This window comes from Coloeus monedula (assembly GCF_965178545.1).
Source record: "Coloeus monedula genome assembly, chromosome: 4".
Classification (NCBI taxonomy): domain Eukaryota; kingdom Metazoa; phylum Chordata; class Aves; order Passeriformes; family Corvidae; genus Coloeus; species Coloeus monedula.
The window spans coordinates 50,182,308-50,195,878 of NC_138784.1; the positions used below are offsets into that span (position 1 = coordinate 50,182,308).

At 41.5% G+C, this 13,571-nt stretch overlaps 1 protein-coding gene across 3 annotated transcripts; it reads right to left on the reverse strand.

The window, feature by feature from the left end:
* Positions 1–9,793: 9,793 nt before the first annotated feature.
* Positions 9,794–13,016, reverse strand: SMIM30 (small integral membrane protein 30). Of its 3 annotated transcripts, none has more exons than XM_082281046.1 (2): positions 12,897–13,016; positions 9,794–12,075 (listed from the first exon to the last, which is right to left on the reverse strand). In XM_082281046.1, the coding sequence occupies exon 2, from the start codon at positions 12,002–12,004 to the stop codon at positions 11,819–11,821; it is 186 nt and encodes a 61-aa protein (XP_082137172.1). In that variant the 5' UTR covers positions 12,005–12,075; positions 12,897–13,016; the 3' UTR covers positions 9,794–11,818. The 3 variants fall into 3 exon arrangements, with proteins under 3 accessions (XP_082137172.1, XP_082137173.1, XP_082137174.1); XM_082281047.1 differs by lacking the exon at positions 12,897–13,016 and adding an exon at positions 12,454–12,879; XM_082281048.1 differs by lacking the exon at positions 12,897–13,016 and adding an exon at positions 12,385–12,879.
* Between the last annotated feature and the right edge of the window lie 555 nt (positions 13,017–13,571).

The window sequence follows — 13,571 nt, forward strand, 5'->3', positions numbered from 1 at the left end:
AGTTTCCATGAATATATATTCTACTACCAAGCTTCAGGTCTTATGATCTAGCAAGTGAAAGTAGTTTTGGATATTCATGTTAGATCAGCTGTTAACTGTTCACTGCAAATAATTTGATACCTAGAAACTTATGTCATGGTCCCATTTTGTCAGTTTGTTGGATATTAAGCATGAAAAAAGGAGAAAAAAATAAAATTTTATACTTGTGAGGATGCAGAGAACAGTCCCTCTCTCTCAATAAAGGTAGGTCATCTTGTTAAGAAACACAACAGTTTGAATTCTGCAGATACTATCAGAACAGCACTGTGAGGGCACAGTAGGAGGAACTGCATGAATGCAGCTCTGATGTAACTGTAAAACTGTAAATATTCATTTACTACTGCATTGCCTATTTCATGGAGGTGGGAAAGAATGAATGTTTTATTTGAAATGTCACCTGCAAAACTAGTCAAGCCTAATAGTAGCAAATGGCAGTATCTTTTGCTAAATTGGACTAGTATTTGCATGTGATCAGGCAATGTTTGAGTGTGGTACTTAAAGAAAACAGTGAAATATTGAGCAGAACCAGGATACTGCACTGTACTAGATAAGACAGTCTGCTGGCAGGAGAAACACATGGGATCTGGTCCCAGCTATGTAGATTGTTTAATGCTGGTTTTGCTTTGTTTTCTGATTGACTACATAATGTCAGGCCATGGAGCTGAGACCAGGACCTAGATCTTGCCCTAAGAGGCAGGTATCCTAAGCAGCAAACACGGAAGTCAGTCTCTTTTGACCACATCCCACTCTCCCTGTCTCATGGCTCTTGCATTTTTATAGCTGGAGAGTCCAGGATAAACAGGAGATCATGCTTTCCAGGACTGTACTGTCTAGTACTTCAGAGAACTTTTTTTGGAGGTGGGAAACTGGGCTTCAATTCCAGATTTTCTGTTTTGTGCAAAGTAAGTAAGTACTAGATGGAAAAAAGCTGGATGTCCTGCAGCACTTGTGCATTCACTGGACTCAGCACTGCTGCTGATGTACCTTTCCTGAAAACACCACTCCGATCAGACTCCTGTAGGGACATTGCTGGGAGCAAGACATTTAGGTTATGCTCTGTCTCCCATCTGGACCACCAGCATTCTGCACTGCGCACTCTTGGTCAGTTCTGTGTGTGAAAGAAAATCTTGCAACCTTACGTCTAAAGTGCAAATGTCAGATGTCAATTGAAAAGCTAGCACTGATAAGTCTTTCTGTTGCTGCAGTGAGGGATTTCTGGATCCTTTTTCGGAGGATTCTGCTCAAGTCATGTTTTAGATAATTATACTACCTCTTAATCTCTTACAGTATGTCACTGCATAATGTTATTAAGTCTCACTGTACTTATTTGTTATCTATTACTAAAACAAAATGTAGAAATAAGAGATCCAAATAATATTAATCTGTTTTTCCTAATCTGGGATATGTACATGGACAAAAGGGCGCTCTTTTAGTAAGTCAACACACCAGCTCCTCACAGTACAGTACCAGCAGTAACCAAGTAAAACATACCTGTTGTGTAATCCTGTGCTGCATTGTAAATTTGGTATTAATGTAATGCTTCAAAAGCTAACAGAACATTTAGTTGATATACTGCATCTCTCTATTATGTATAATATCTCTTCATAAATATGCATGCATAACAAAACGGTGGCAATTTGAAGAATTTATGTAAAACTCATGAATTCTCTTTGAAATTACAGGTCCTCAAGATGTATCTGTTTCAACCTGCGTGCTCCATATTGATGAAAAGAAAGAAGTTATTTCTTTTTTCCTAACCTTTGTAGTGCATTGAATTTTCAAAGGACACTGCCACAAGGCCAGCCATGGAACATAATGAAATGCTGGCAAGCTGAAATCAAATGGAAGACCTTCAGATATAAAGAGCTGGCAATTGCTCAGAATGATTTATTTTCCCAAGTGTGTTAGTTACCAAAACATGGATCACATCTTGGGAAAGCTTGGTGATAATGAAAGAGAAGTAAAAGTTAAAGGGAAGAGAAGTAGAAGTTAAAAAATGGGAGGTAACTTAATGGCCATTCTGGAGTAAGACAAGAAATCAGAAGAAAAAACTTGTTGCAGGAATGTAAGAAGTTATTTTCTGCTGTCACAACCAGGCAGAGACAGTTGAAAACATAAAATTAGTGGAATTAAAAGGCTAGATTCAAATTAATTTTTGACCAGTTTAGGTGAACCTAGTTAGACAATAAATGGAGCTGGGATAACCTTCAGTGGATACAGTGAGAAGTTGGAGAGAGCTAAAGTAAAGGCCTTAATTATGAAACTTTCAGACTTCTGGTATACTTGGCAGTCTTGAAATACAATTATGAACATACTTAAACCAAAACTATTTTAAGGTAGGTTTTCAACCCTTAAACTCTTTAACCTTTACTTAAAAATCTGTACATTGTGGGTATGGATATTCAAATATGGCTCCTAGTGAACAGATACACTTTCAAAACAGAAACCGAAATGCTTCTTTTTAATGTAAAAAGCCTACATGTTAATTCATGCCTGGGGGCTTCTGAAATTGCAAAATACAAGAAAAGTAAGAGGATGAATAATTGCTAGTACTGAGATTGAGACTTTAACATTGAACTTCCAAGTGCTAAAATGAATAAAGAGGTACAAGCCTAGTAGACTTTGACTCAGCATTATGGTTTAAGGCTTAGGTACGCTGTAATGTGAAAAAAAGTGCATTATATAGCAGTTTTGAGAAAGGATTTCTTAAGCCTCTCTACCAGGGGATGGTGAAAGATTTGTTCTGGTCTGTTCAGTGTGAGCATCCTAGAAGGAACTTCTGGAACCAGTGTAGTTTATGGATTTCTATTACTCTGGTGGTAAGTTTAAAGAAACATATATACTTACAAAACTCTTTACAAATATCCCAGTTTCATAAAAGCTGCACATTTCTCAGCTTTTGTAATAAGATCAGAAATAGTTACTGTAAGCAGGTGACAGGGATCAACTGTTTCAAAAATGAAAACCACGATTTTTCACTCATGAGTTTTATTTACTTAGAGTTTTTTTATTGTGAGACCAGGTTGCAGCTTTTGAAGCACAGCACAAAAGCAAAGTGGGGTTTCAACACCAGATAATGAAAGAACAAAACCCCAGTGCTGTAAGAGGACATAGAATTCTTACTGACCAAATTGCTTAGCTACTACTGCATGAAAGAGAGTATATTTAAGGTATGTCTGTCAGTGCCTCTGCACTGTTTCTATGACGTTTACTTCCAAAAGCCTGTATTTTACACTGAATTAGGCAACTTCCATTTTCCTGAGTTACAACAGTTGACATTAGGATATATTAAGGCAGCAGTCTGACAATTATTATGTACAGTTGATTTCAGATTATTTTGGTAGTGTACATAAAGTGATCACATGCTTTACATTCACTACTGGAAGGTCAGTATCCCTTTGGAAGTAGAAGGGATTTTAATTCTTAATTCCTATTAAATCTATTGGGAGTTAAGCAGAGAAAGCTCTGGAAAAACACATGAAATTTCAGATTTCTAGTCCTTTACCTTTCTATCTACAGATATAATAATTTCCTTGCTGGCCCTTCTGAAATTGAGAGCATGTAATCCTTTTTACTAGGATTTCAGTGTTACTTCTGGACAGGAATAGAAAATTTACAAAGTTCTTATTTAGTACATAGAACCTCACGTAGACTAGGTGAAAGGAGTTCCTGAGGAAAAGTTTGACACAGACACAAACAGATTTCTTTTATTTCTGGAATAATAAGAACAACAATGCAGAAAGGTAAGCAGATGTACATCAGTCATGTACAGCACACATACATTACAAGGGTGAAGAGAGGCACTTTGTATTGGTATGGTGTCCTTGGGAGGGGCTGACTTGTGGATTTTCCTTTGCCTTTGTTGATAAATCTTGGGGGGGGGGGGAACGGTGGAGTCTAAGTTGAATACACAAGTTCTGAAGTGTATTTGTGGAATAAGAGTGGGGAGGATAATTTTTTGTAATGTTTATTAAGATGTAGGTCAAATAATTTACTGGTAGCAGACTGAGAGAAAAAAAAAGACCAAATCTATTTTAAGAACCAATTTAGATTTTCACATAAATGGAAATCAAGAATAATTCTACTGCATTACACAGAAGTATAAGGGCTGGTGCAAGGTCAGAATGAAGCCTCTTGTGTTTTCTGTTCAAAATGAATTTAAATCAGGATGACTGCACTGATTTCAGCAACCTCAGGCTGTTTTTAAACCAGATGAAAATCTGGCATTCAGTTATCACAATAAATAATTCAGCTAATATTTTTCTAAGGAAAGAGATGTGGATGGAGATTGTATGGCTGCAGTTCCCAAAGAGCACCATCTGGTGCAGGTGCACTACTGGTCAAATGACAGGGACCCCTCCATCCTATCAACGTATCTACTGCATCCAAACCCGTATTTTGTATTTGACCTTGTCCTAAACTCCCACTGATGCCAATGGGAACTCCATGTGCAACAAAGTCTTTTATTCTGGCTGTCAAATCTTAATATTTTCAAAATGTTGACTTGGGCGGTAGTTGACATAATTCACATTTGGGGCTTTACACTGAAGCTACTACTTGAATTCCATTTGGAGTACAGTACTAGCCTCATAAACCCATCTCTAAAAATCCCACTCTGAAAAGAGGATTAGTGTACATGTGTTGCATTTGCTCCCTTTTTTCCATAACCTTTTAATGCCTCAGGGATTGAGTTTCACTAGACACAGTGGGAGAATCCTGGTACATCTGGTATCCCTGTGGTCTTACATGATGACTGAACAGCCTCACAGCTTTTGCAGTCAGGTTCCCTATGGGCTCACACTGTGATTAGATTTGTTCACCACAAATATATCCTTGTTCGCAAGGAAGATACGAATAAGCTTCTGTTTATGCATCCCATTTACAACTAGGATTTCATAGAATCATACAGTAAATTAGGTTGGAAAGGGCCTCTGGAGGTCACCTTGTACATTTCTTGGCTCAGACTTCCCAAAGATGATTTCTGTTTTCCCTTTTTTTTGGATGGACAGTTTAGACTATCCTTTCATCTGACAGCATCCTCTGCTTTTCTACATCTCCTAGATGTATTCACCCCAGCCAACATGGATGCTGTATGTTAAGATTATATACAGGGCTTTTAAAAACTAAGTGTACCAACAATATTAAATTTTGAAATGCGAAATCTGGCATGGAAGGTTAAAGATGTATAAGCCACACAGCTATTCCTGAATGTTTAAACAAATAGCTCATCACCTATTTGGCTTTTTTGCACAGTAGGAGATGAATCTATGGAGCGAGAGGGTAGCAGTGGCCTGGACATGCATTTGGCACCCAGGGAGACCCAGCTGTCTGTCACTTCCTAGGCAGGATTTGAGGTTAGCCAGCATCCTGTGCATTGGGACAGCCTGCTGCCATAGCCCTGGCATGGGGGATGGTTGTGGCAAAGTTATATGGGATTCAGAAGGCAGTATGGTCACCCCTTTAGAAGAGCTTAATTTCAATTTAGGACAATAAATTTTTTTGAGCTGACTTCATTGAGATTTGCACTAGAGCCATAATTATAACTAAATAATATGGACTTGTTCTTGGAAAAGCACTTTTTGCCTATTTTTGATATATTTTTTTGTGATTTACAAATACAATAGGATGAAAAACATGGCTGTATGACATTTGCTGCTGAATAGTGTTTTCTTATTGGCTACTGCTCCATATATACAATCAGCATCCTTAATTTTATATGGTTTTTTATTTGTTACATTTTATGAAAAAGGACTCTTTTTTTAGTAGATATAGGCCACTTTACAGATTATATACTGTCTGCAAATATCAGATAGACTTTTGGAATTTGGTCACAAATGACCTTTCTGAAATGATCAGATTTTAAAAAAGCTTAAATGCTCCTTGTTTTTCATGCAGATGCTGAAATAAATATGTGCTGTTGAAGAAAAATGAGTCAATATGGCTTCTGCTGATCTTCCAGGTCATTTGAATAGATAAAAAATAAAATTTCAAACTGCTACCATGGGACTTATGAACAATCATGTTAGGTTAAATACTGAGAAATAAGTGCAGGTATTGAGCATGTAATTTCCATAACCATATCAGTTCAGAAATAGGTTGGCAGAAAATGTCCTTGAAAAGTTCTAGAATTAAAGACATTCTCATTTCACAGGTAACTCATAAAATTGAAAGTGAACATATTTTTATAAAAGTGACAATTTTCTTTACTTTGCTTCTTCCGAGATTAAAATTGGTCATGTTTCAGGATGGTTGTTTTTCTGTGAGAGGGTAGGGAATGACATGGAGTTATATATTTATTATTAGCACTGTCACAGTGTGTGCAATCAGCTGCACAAACAGAAGAACACAAAAACAGAAGAAAAAGACAGACCCTTTTCTTCTAAGTTTTACAGAACTGTGTTGCTCCACAGTGTTTTAGCTCCATTCAGGAAAAGAAAGTAATTTTCATGCTTTTATACTTGCCAAGTGGAGAGTAGCAGTATGAAGATGTATGCAAAATTGTAGTGCCTTGAATGATTGGCAGCTGAGAAAGCTGCCAGTACTGTTCCAGTTGAAATTTCCAAGACAATGACTAGTGAGGAGGAACACGGCCAATACAGGAAGACTGAAGCAGAACACAAACTTTAACCCAACCCAGCAGCAACATCTAGTTTTCTACAACAGCGTGCTTGTGGACACAATTCTCTCTTCCCTGCCTCTAATGTTTGCAACTCCTAGGTCTGATGGAGGGCACTCTGCTTTCAGGCCTTCACTTATGCTGTGTAATGCACCTTCAGCAAATCTGTTGATGACCCCAAGCTGTGTCGTGCAGATGATCCCCCAGAGGAAAGGGATACCTTCCAGAGGGACCTTGACAGGCTCAAGTGGTGGTCCCATGTGAACCTCATCTCATGAAGTTCAACAAAGTGCAAGGTCCTATATCTGTGTTGGGCAATCCCAGACACACCTACAGGCTTGGTGGAGTGGTGATTGAGAGCAGCCCTGCAGAGAAAGACTTGGGGGTAATGGTTGATGAAAAACTCAACATGAACCAGGAGCGTGCACTTGCAGCCCAGAAAAACAACTGTGTCTCGGGCTGTATCAAAAACAGTGTGGCCAGCAGGTCAAAGGAGGTGATTCTCCTGTTCTACTCTGCTCTTGTGAGACTCGACCTGGACTGCTAGGTACAGTCCTACAGAAAGTCCTACAGTTCCCAACAGAAGAAGAGCATTGAACTCTTGGACCAGAGGAGGGCCACAAAGCTGATGACTGGAGCATGTCCCCTAAAAGGCTGAGAAAGTTGGGGCTGTTCAGCCTGGAGAAGAGAAGGTTGCATGAACACCTCATAGCATCCTTCCAATCTCTGAGGGGGCCTACAGGGAAGCCAGAGAGGGACTCTTCATCAGGAGCTGCAGTGACAGGACAGTGAGAAATGGGTACAAATTAAAAGAGGGGAAATTTATTTTAGGGGAAATAACTGTGAGGATGGTGAGACACTGGAACAGGTTGCCCAGAGAGGGTCTGGATGCTCCAACCCTGGCCAGGTTGGATAAGGCCTTGAGGAACCTGGTTTGGTGGGGGGTGTCCCTGCCCATGGCAGGGAGGGTTGGCACTAGATGATCTTTAAGGGCCATTCCAACCCATTAACATTCTATGATTCTATGGGTCTCTTTGCTTAGCACACTAAAGGGACGTTTTATTTTTCCCATGAAAATCTGTTTTTGATCTGATCAGATGAATTATCCAGAAACAAAAGGCTCTGCTGACTGTCTAGTATGCCTGCACTTTAATGTGACAGAGCTTCCCACGCATTTTCAAATTCCATTACAGAGAAACTGAGCTGAGACCAGTACAAGGTCTGGAAATGTTTTGAATGCCTATATTATTTTATTGTTCTTTTAATTTTAGTTCAAAGAAAGATGTACTTTTATGTTATTTACCATATCATACCTGGTATGTAAATTCCAGGTTGCTTGCTGGAAAACTTGCTTTCCACGTGTAATATTTTGTGTTACTGTGTATTCATGTGAACTGAAACTCTTTGTAATTTAGAAACTGGTTACATTCTTTAAGAATTAAACACTTAGCAGTGTAGTCAACGTCTAAGATATTAAAAACTTGTCACTTAAAAGTTCTAAAGATTGATTTAGGCAGGAATTAAGTACTTTGGGTCCTGTGCATTGATAGTCACATCAGATCTTGCCCAATATGTTTTGCTGCATTTGGTTCTGAATTAGTAGTCTCACTTTTTTCATCTGGTGAACAACACACACTTCCTGTTGACTTCGGATAGTTTACAATTTGTTCAAGAGTAAATTGGGAGGACAACCAGACCCAAGCTCTCTCCTTTCCACCACTCCTAACAATCTCGTCGTTACTCCAGTTTAGAACTGCCAAACCTTTCATCAGATGTAGAAATGAATGGAAAGGTTACTTCTGTAGCATAATTAGGGCATTTAGCATGTTAACACACCTATTAAGGTTCATCCATTTAGCCATGGTTATCTTGTTATAAACAGTGAACTCCCCTTCTCACAAAGCTTATGTAAAGAGCATTATGCAAAGGGGAACCAGGGCTTCAGACTGTGTCTATGTCTAGTCAGTACATGAGGGTCTGGGCTAGTCCAGGGACAGCTCCCATGGAAGGGCATAGTGGCTGAGAACCACAAGCACAACACACTCCAGAAAAATCATTGAGTGTCCTGGAGATACCAGGTGCTTCCTGTGACACCTCTTAAGCCAGAGATTCTCCTTCCACTTGCCCCAGGGACAGAACTGGGATGCAACCATTAATACCTCTAAACATATAAAGGTCCTCAAATGCAAGATGTCATAGAACTGCCAGGTCTCACAATAGTATTAAAACAGCGTCACCACCCGCAGCAGGATTTATCTGAGTAGGAGAAAGTGGTTTACCAGTGTTCATACACCCAGAGAAATGACTGCATTAGGAATTGTGTGAAGCCTTTGCATTCCTGCCCCAGGTACTGCTGTATGCAGCAGAATGGTAAGGCCTAGCTGGTGTGCAGCACTTGAAGGTATGTCAGGACAAGTGAAGGGCTTCTGTCCATGCTCAAAGGGACTGTACATGGGTTTTAGAATGGCTGGTTTTTAGATACACTATTGTTAAAGCATATGGAAATCACTGCAGTCAAAAGCTACTGTTTCTTGTCCTGCAGGTTTTTTTATCAGAGGGTAGGTTGTATTCGTTAAGAGGTGGACATTGTCAGGCTGTTTCTACTTTCTGCTCTGAAAACAGCTACTAATAGTATTATCTTAGTGCACAAAGTGAACTGATTTGTGCAGTAGCTGAAATCCTGAAAGAGCTAGAACCCTGCTTTCACAAAACACCTGGATAAAACTAGCTCTTTTTAAGTTAAAAAAAAAAAAAGAGTATAATTCAAATAACTAAAGCACTAAAATATAATATTTCATTAAAAGAAAAAAAACCACCAAAACAACAGAAAATGGTCCTTTATATCCTTGTGTCTCCAGCTAGAAAACTGACATAAATAGCTTTTCTGGTATATAGGCAACTGTGTAAGATATGTTGAAAATTCATAGTAAAAAGGAAAAATAAGTACTTTTAAGTTTTCCTTGAACCAGGCAAACAGGATTCTTTGCAACTACAAGCTGACAGTGTCAAAGTAAGGGGACCAGCTCCCTGAAGTGCTTTAAAGTAACAGTTATTGAAATGGGATAAACAAGTAGTAGGACCAAGAGAAGTACACTCACTGCACAAAAGTTAACTGAAAACATACCTTATGATACATTAGTTCATAAAGTTATCTAACATAAGCAAAAGTAGATAAGAAAATAAGAGCCATTCCAATAAGGAATTTCAACAGTTTCAGTCATTTCTGTCATCTCAATTATCCTTTTAGTAAGAATTACTTCATCAAGCTGATGACAAATCATACGTCAGTTTATTATGACAGAGGAAAAACAGGGGTATCTGATTTTACATCCAAGTAATTGACAAATGTAAGTCTTCAACAATAAAGCTTCTGTCAGAACCCAGGAAACAAAGCCATTACACTGTGCAAACACTTTTCAATGAAGTACATACAGCTTTGGGCAAATAATACAATTTCTCATATCCCTATTGCCTGAAGATAATTACTCTGTTAAAATTTTGTTCTCCTGCAGTGAAACTGTTGCCATGTATCTTTTCCAAGGTGTAGATAAAGAACCCAGTGAAAATCTGCTTGTGTTAAAATGTACTCTGTTGAAAGAGCAATACCTAATATTTTACTGAAAAAATGGCAAAATTTTCAAACTTTGGGAACTATAAAGTGAACTGAATGGCAATTTTGTGGTGATTTTTTTTTTGTTTGTTTGTTAAGGTAAGTTGGAATACCAAAGATCCCACTTTGATCTGTGCTTGCACCCACCCAGTTGAATTATCACATACAGGACCATCTACTGCTGCTAGGCAGCTTTCAAAGGTGATGCTACTGTCTAAAGCTCCTCTTAGGGCTGTAAATTTAATTTGTACACAGTAATTGCGCATTGTGTCCCTTTCTGCCAAAAATGACATGCAGAAATCAGGATTTGGAGAACATGATTTGCCCATCCAATTACTTACGTAAGACCTGCCCAACAACTCTTCTAGCCATTGCTTTCTGCTCTACTGAACAGAGACACAGAGGAAGTGGAAAAATAGTATCAAAATAGCTCTGAAAGATAAAAGCCAAGATTTCTAGCAAAAGTTCTAGGATTTTTACTTTGGTTTTGGTCCTAATCTTCTCTGGTACTCATGTACATCAGTTAGAGAAACCTAAATGTTTAGCTAGCAACATAAGTTTGTCACGAGGAACACACTCACGAACAATGGACCCATTGACTAAACCCAGGATTTTAACGAAACAAGTTCTTTCTACATTGTAAAAGAAACATGTGCACAATGGTCTTGTTATAATTCTAACAAACTTCTAATGCAGAAATAGTACACAGAATTCCTCATCAAAATAGGTAAGTCTTCCATTTTGGAGTAAAAAGTACAAACACCAAACAAAGTAAGCCTTAAACCTGGTGCACCTAGAGAAAAGCTGAGTACAAAAAATAAACAAGAGACAAAGCCCATATCCCTAATCTGATTTACATAGCCTTACATGTACTTTTCTGTGAAATACATGTTAAACAAAAATGGTGGTCTCATTCTTAAGTGTATCTACTTGGTAATAAGAACACAGGCTACAGGAGTGGCATATTCTAAAATAAAAATGCTCTAAAAGTATTAAAAAAAAAAAAAGCCTTTCATATTTCCTTAGTTCTCTTAAGTCTCATCCATGTGACAGCAGAAGTGAGCTGTTAGGTGTTAACTGTCATTACAGAGAACGTGAGCATAAGCACACAAGTTAGAGCAGTCTGCTCACTAGCTATCTAGCTAGGACTAATTTCAAAACTCTTGTCATCCTGACTGGAAAGATTAATAGCTGCTTCCTCCTGATTAAACACTGAAACCAAAATTATGGAACTTGTTGATGGCCTCCCTCACGTGCTAAATTTATAAACTTTTACTGTGAGCCACTCTAGAGTTGTACTTCCCCATTCGAAAAGTTTTTACCTTCTCTAAGGCAATATTTAATCACAAACAATATAAAATTATCTTTCTGTAATGAGGACAGATGGTACAAATCCCTTTTACCGGGTACAGCCTTGACTCTCTTGTACTGAACAGTAAGAGGGGTTTGCAGAAATATCTACTACATGTTTTTTGAAAGTTATGCAGAACCAAAGCTCAGTCTTACACCCAAACCATGTTCAGAAATTCACTTCTCTGAGCATTTTCTTGAAATCACTGCTGCCCATTCCTTCTCCTTGCATACAAGCCAAGGCAGGCGCAGAATCCGATGACACTGACAGCGAGGCCTAGAAGGAAGGCAATGGTATCTCCTGCATCCAGGGCTTCAACTACTGGCAGCACCAGCAGCAGTGACACGAGGACCAGGAAAAGTTTTGAGGTGTTCTCGGTTGAAGGCATGCTGACAACCAGCTGACCCCAAGGGGAAGTTAAATGAGGAAAGTGGTGGACAGCAGATATTTCAGTGGTATCTACAAGGAAAACAAAAGGAACATTACAGGATTTTCCTTCCTTCCTTCTTGCCTGCCTGCCTTCCCCCCTGGATTTGTCTTGCCAAAAGCCAACTGATGTGATTGATGCATCACAGGTATCCGTGTGGGGCTTATGAAATTTAGGTTTTATCTTCTCAATTACAATAGCAAATGACTTATTATCATGAGACAGCCACAGTGGGTTTGCTAACTTGTTATGTAACTATGTGGAAACGAATCTTTTGAAGCCTTACCGTCGGGTAAAGTCAGAACAGGCTCTCCTGCCTGCAGCTACCAGAGCCTGCTTACCTGGTGCTTTGCTACGCAGGCCTGTTTCACCAGGGCTTTAGGGCTCGATGGCTGCTGCACATCACTCACCCACACTTCCTAACACCGGGCATCCTCAGGATCCGTGAGCATGGACAGACTACGGTACACTGGAGAGGGCGCGAGTTAGCCCCCCGGGCAGTGCCACCGTGCACACCCTCACTGCGGGACAAATGTCCGTCGTGGTTCCTGTAACTTGGAAAGGTGCCCTCGAGGAGCACGCCGGTACCAGCCCGGACCGCCCTCTCCGCAATAGTTCTTCCCGCGAAGAAGGCTCGTTCCCGGGGCGCACACGACAAAGTCCCGCGTCGGGACACCCGAAGAAGCGGCTGCTCCGCTCGCACCCCGGCGGGGCCAGTGCCGGACTCCGCCCGCACGCCGGCCGGACCCCGCCAGCCCTGGGGCGCCCGCGCCGCCCCGTCCCGCCGCCGACGGACGGCAGCTCCTTGGGGCAGCCCCCGGCCGGCCCTGCCCGCACGGTGCCCCTCAGTCACCTCCTGGCTCCGGGCTGAGGCCGTCCCCGCTCCGCGCCGCCCGCGGGGCGCTCAGCAGCCGAAGGCGCCGGCCCGCGCCGCCCCGCCGCGCTGCCACCGCCCGGCCGCGGCCATGACAGGAAGGGGCGGTGGCGCGGCCGGGGGCGCGCGTGACCCGGCCGGGCCGCCTCCGCTCGGCTCCGCTCCGCTCCGCTCTCGCTGCGGCGGCCCCGCCGGCTTCGCCCGGCCGTGCTCGCCGTGATTCCCGGGGGCGGCTCGGGGGCACAGGCGCTGCCAGCAGCCAGGGCGGCCCCAGGCCCCGCCGGCGGCCCCGGGAGCGGTGCTCGCCAGCCCGGCCTGGGCCCGGAGGGATGCGGCGGGGCCGGGCGCCTCCCGGGAGACCTGGCCGGCGGCGCCGGCTGCTCACCAGGGCGGCTCTGAGCCGGAGCCCCGGAGTGCCCGTGCTCCGATGAGCCTCGGCCCATGAGAATGTCAGCAGATAGAGCAGGGCTCCGTACCCTCTCTGCGGCTCCATCGAAGTGAAAATAGAGAAATACATCGGTTTGGGCTGGTCGTCTGCTCTTCTTTCTACGAATAAACGAGTAGAAGTCACCATGAGTTTGCATCATTTCAGATTTAGGCCCTTGTGATAACAGTACTAATATGTGCCGTCATAACCAATTCCTACTCTGAGGA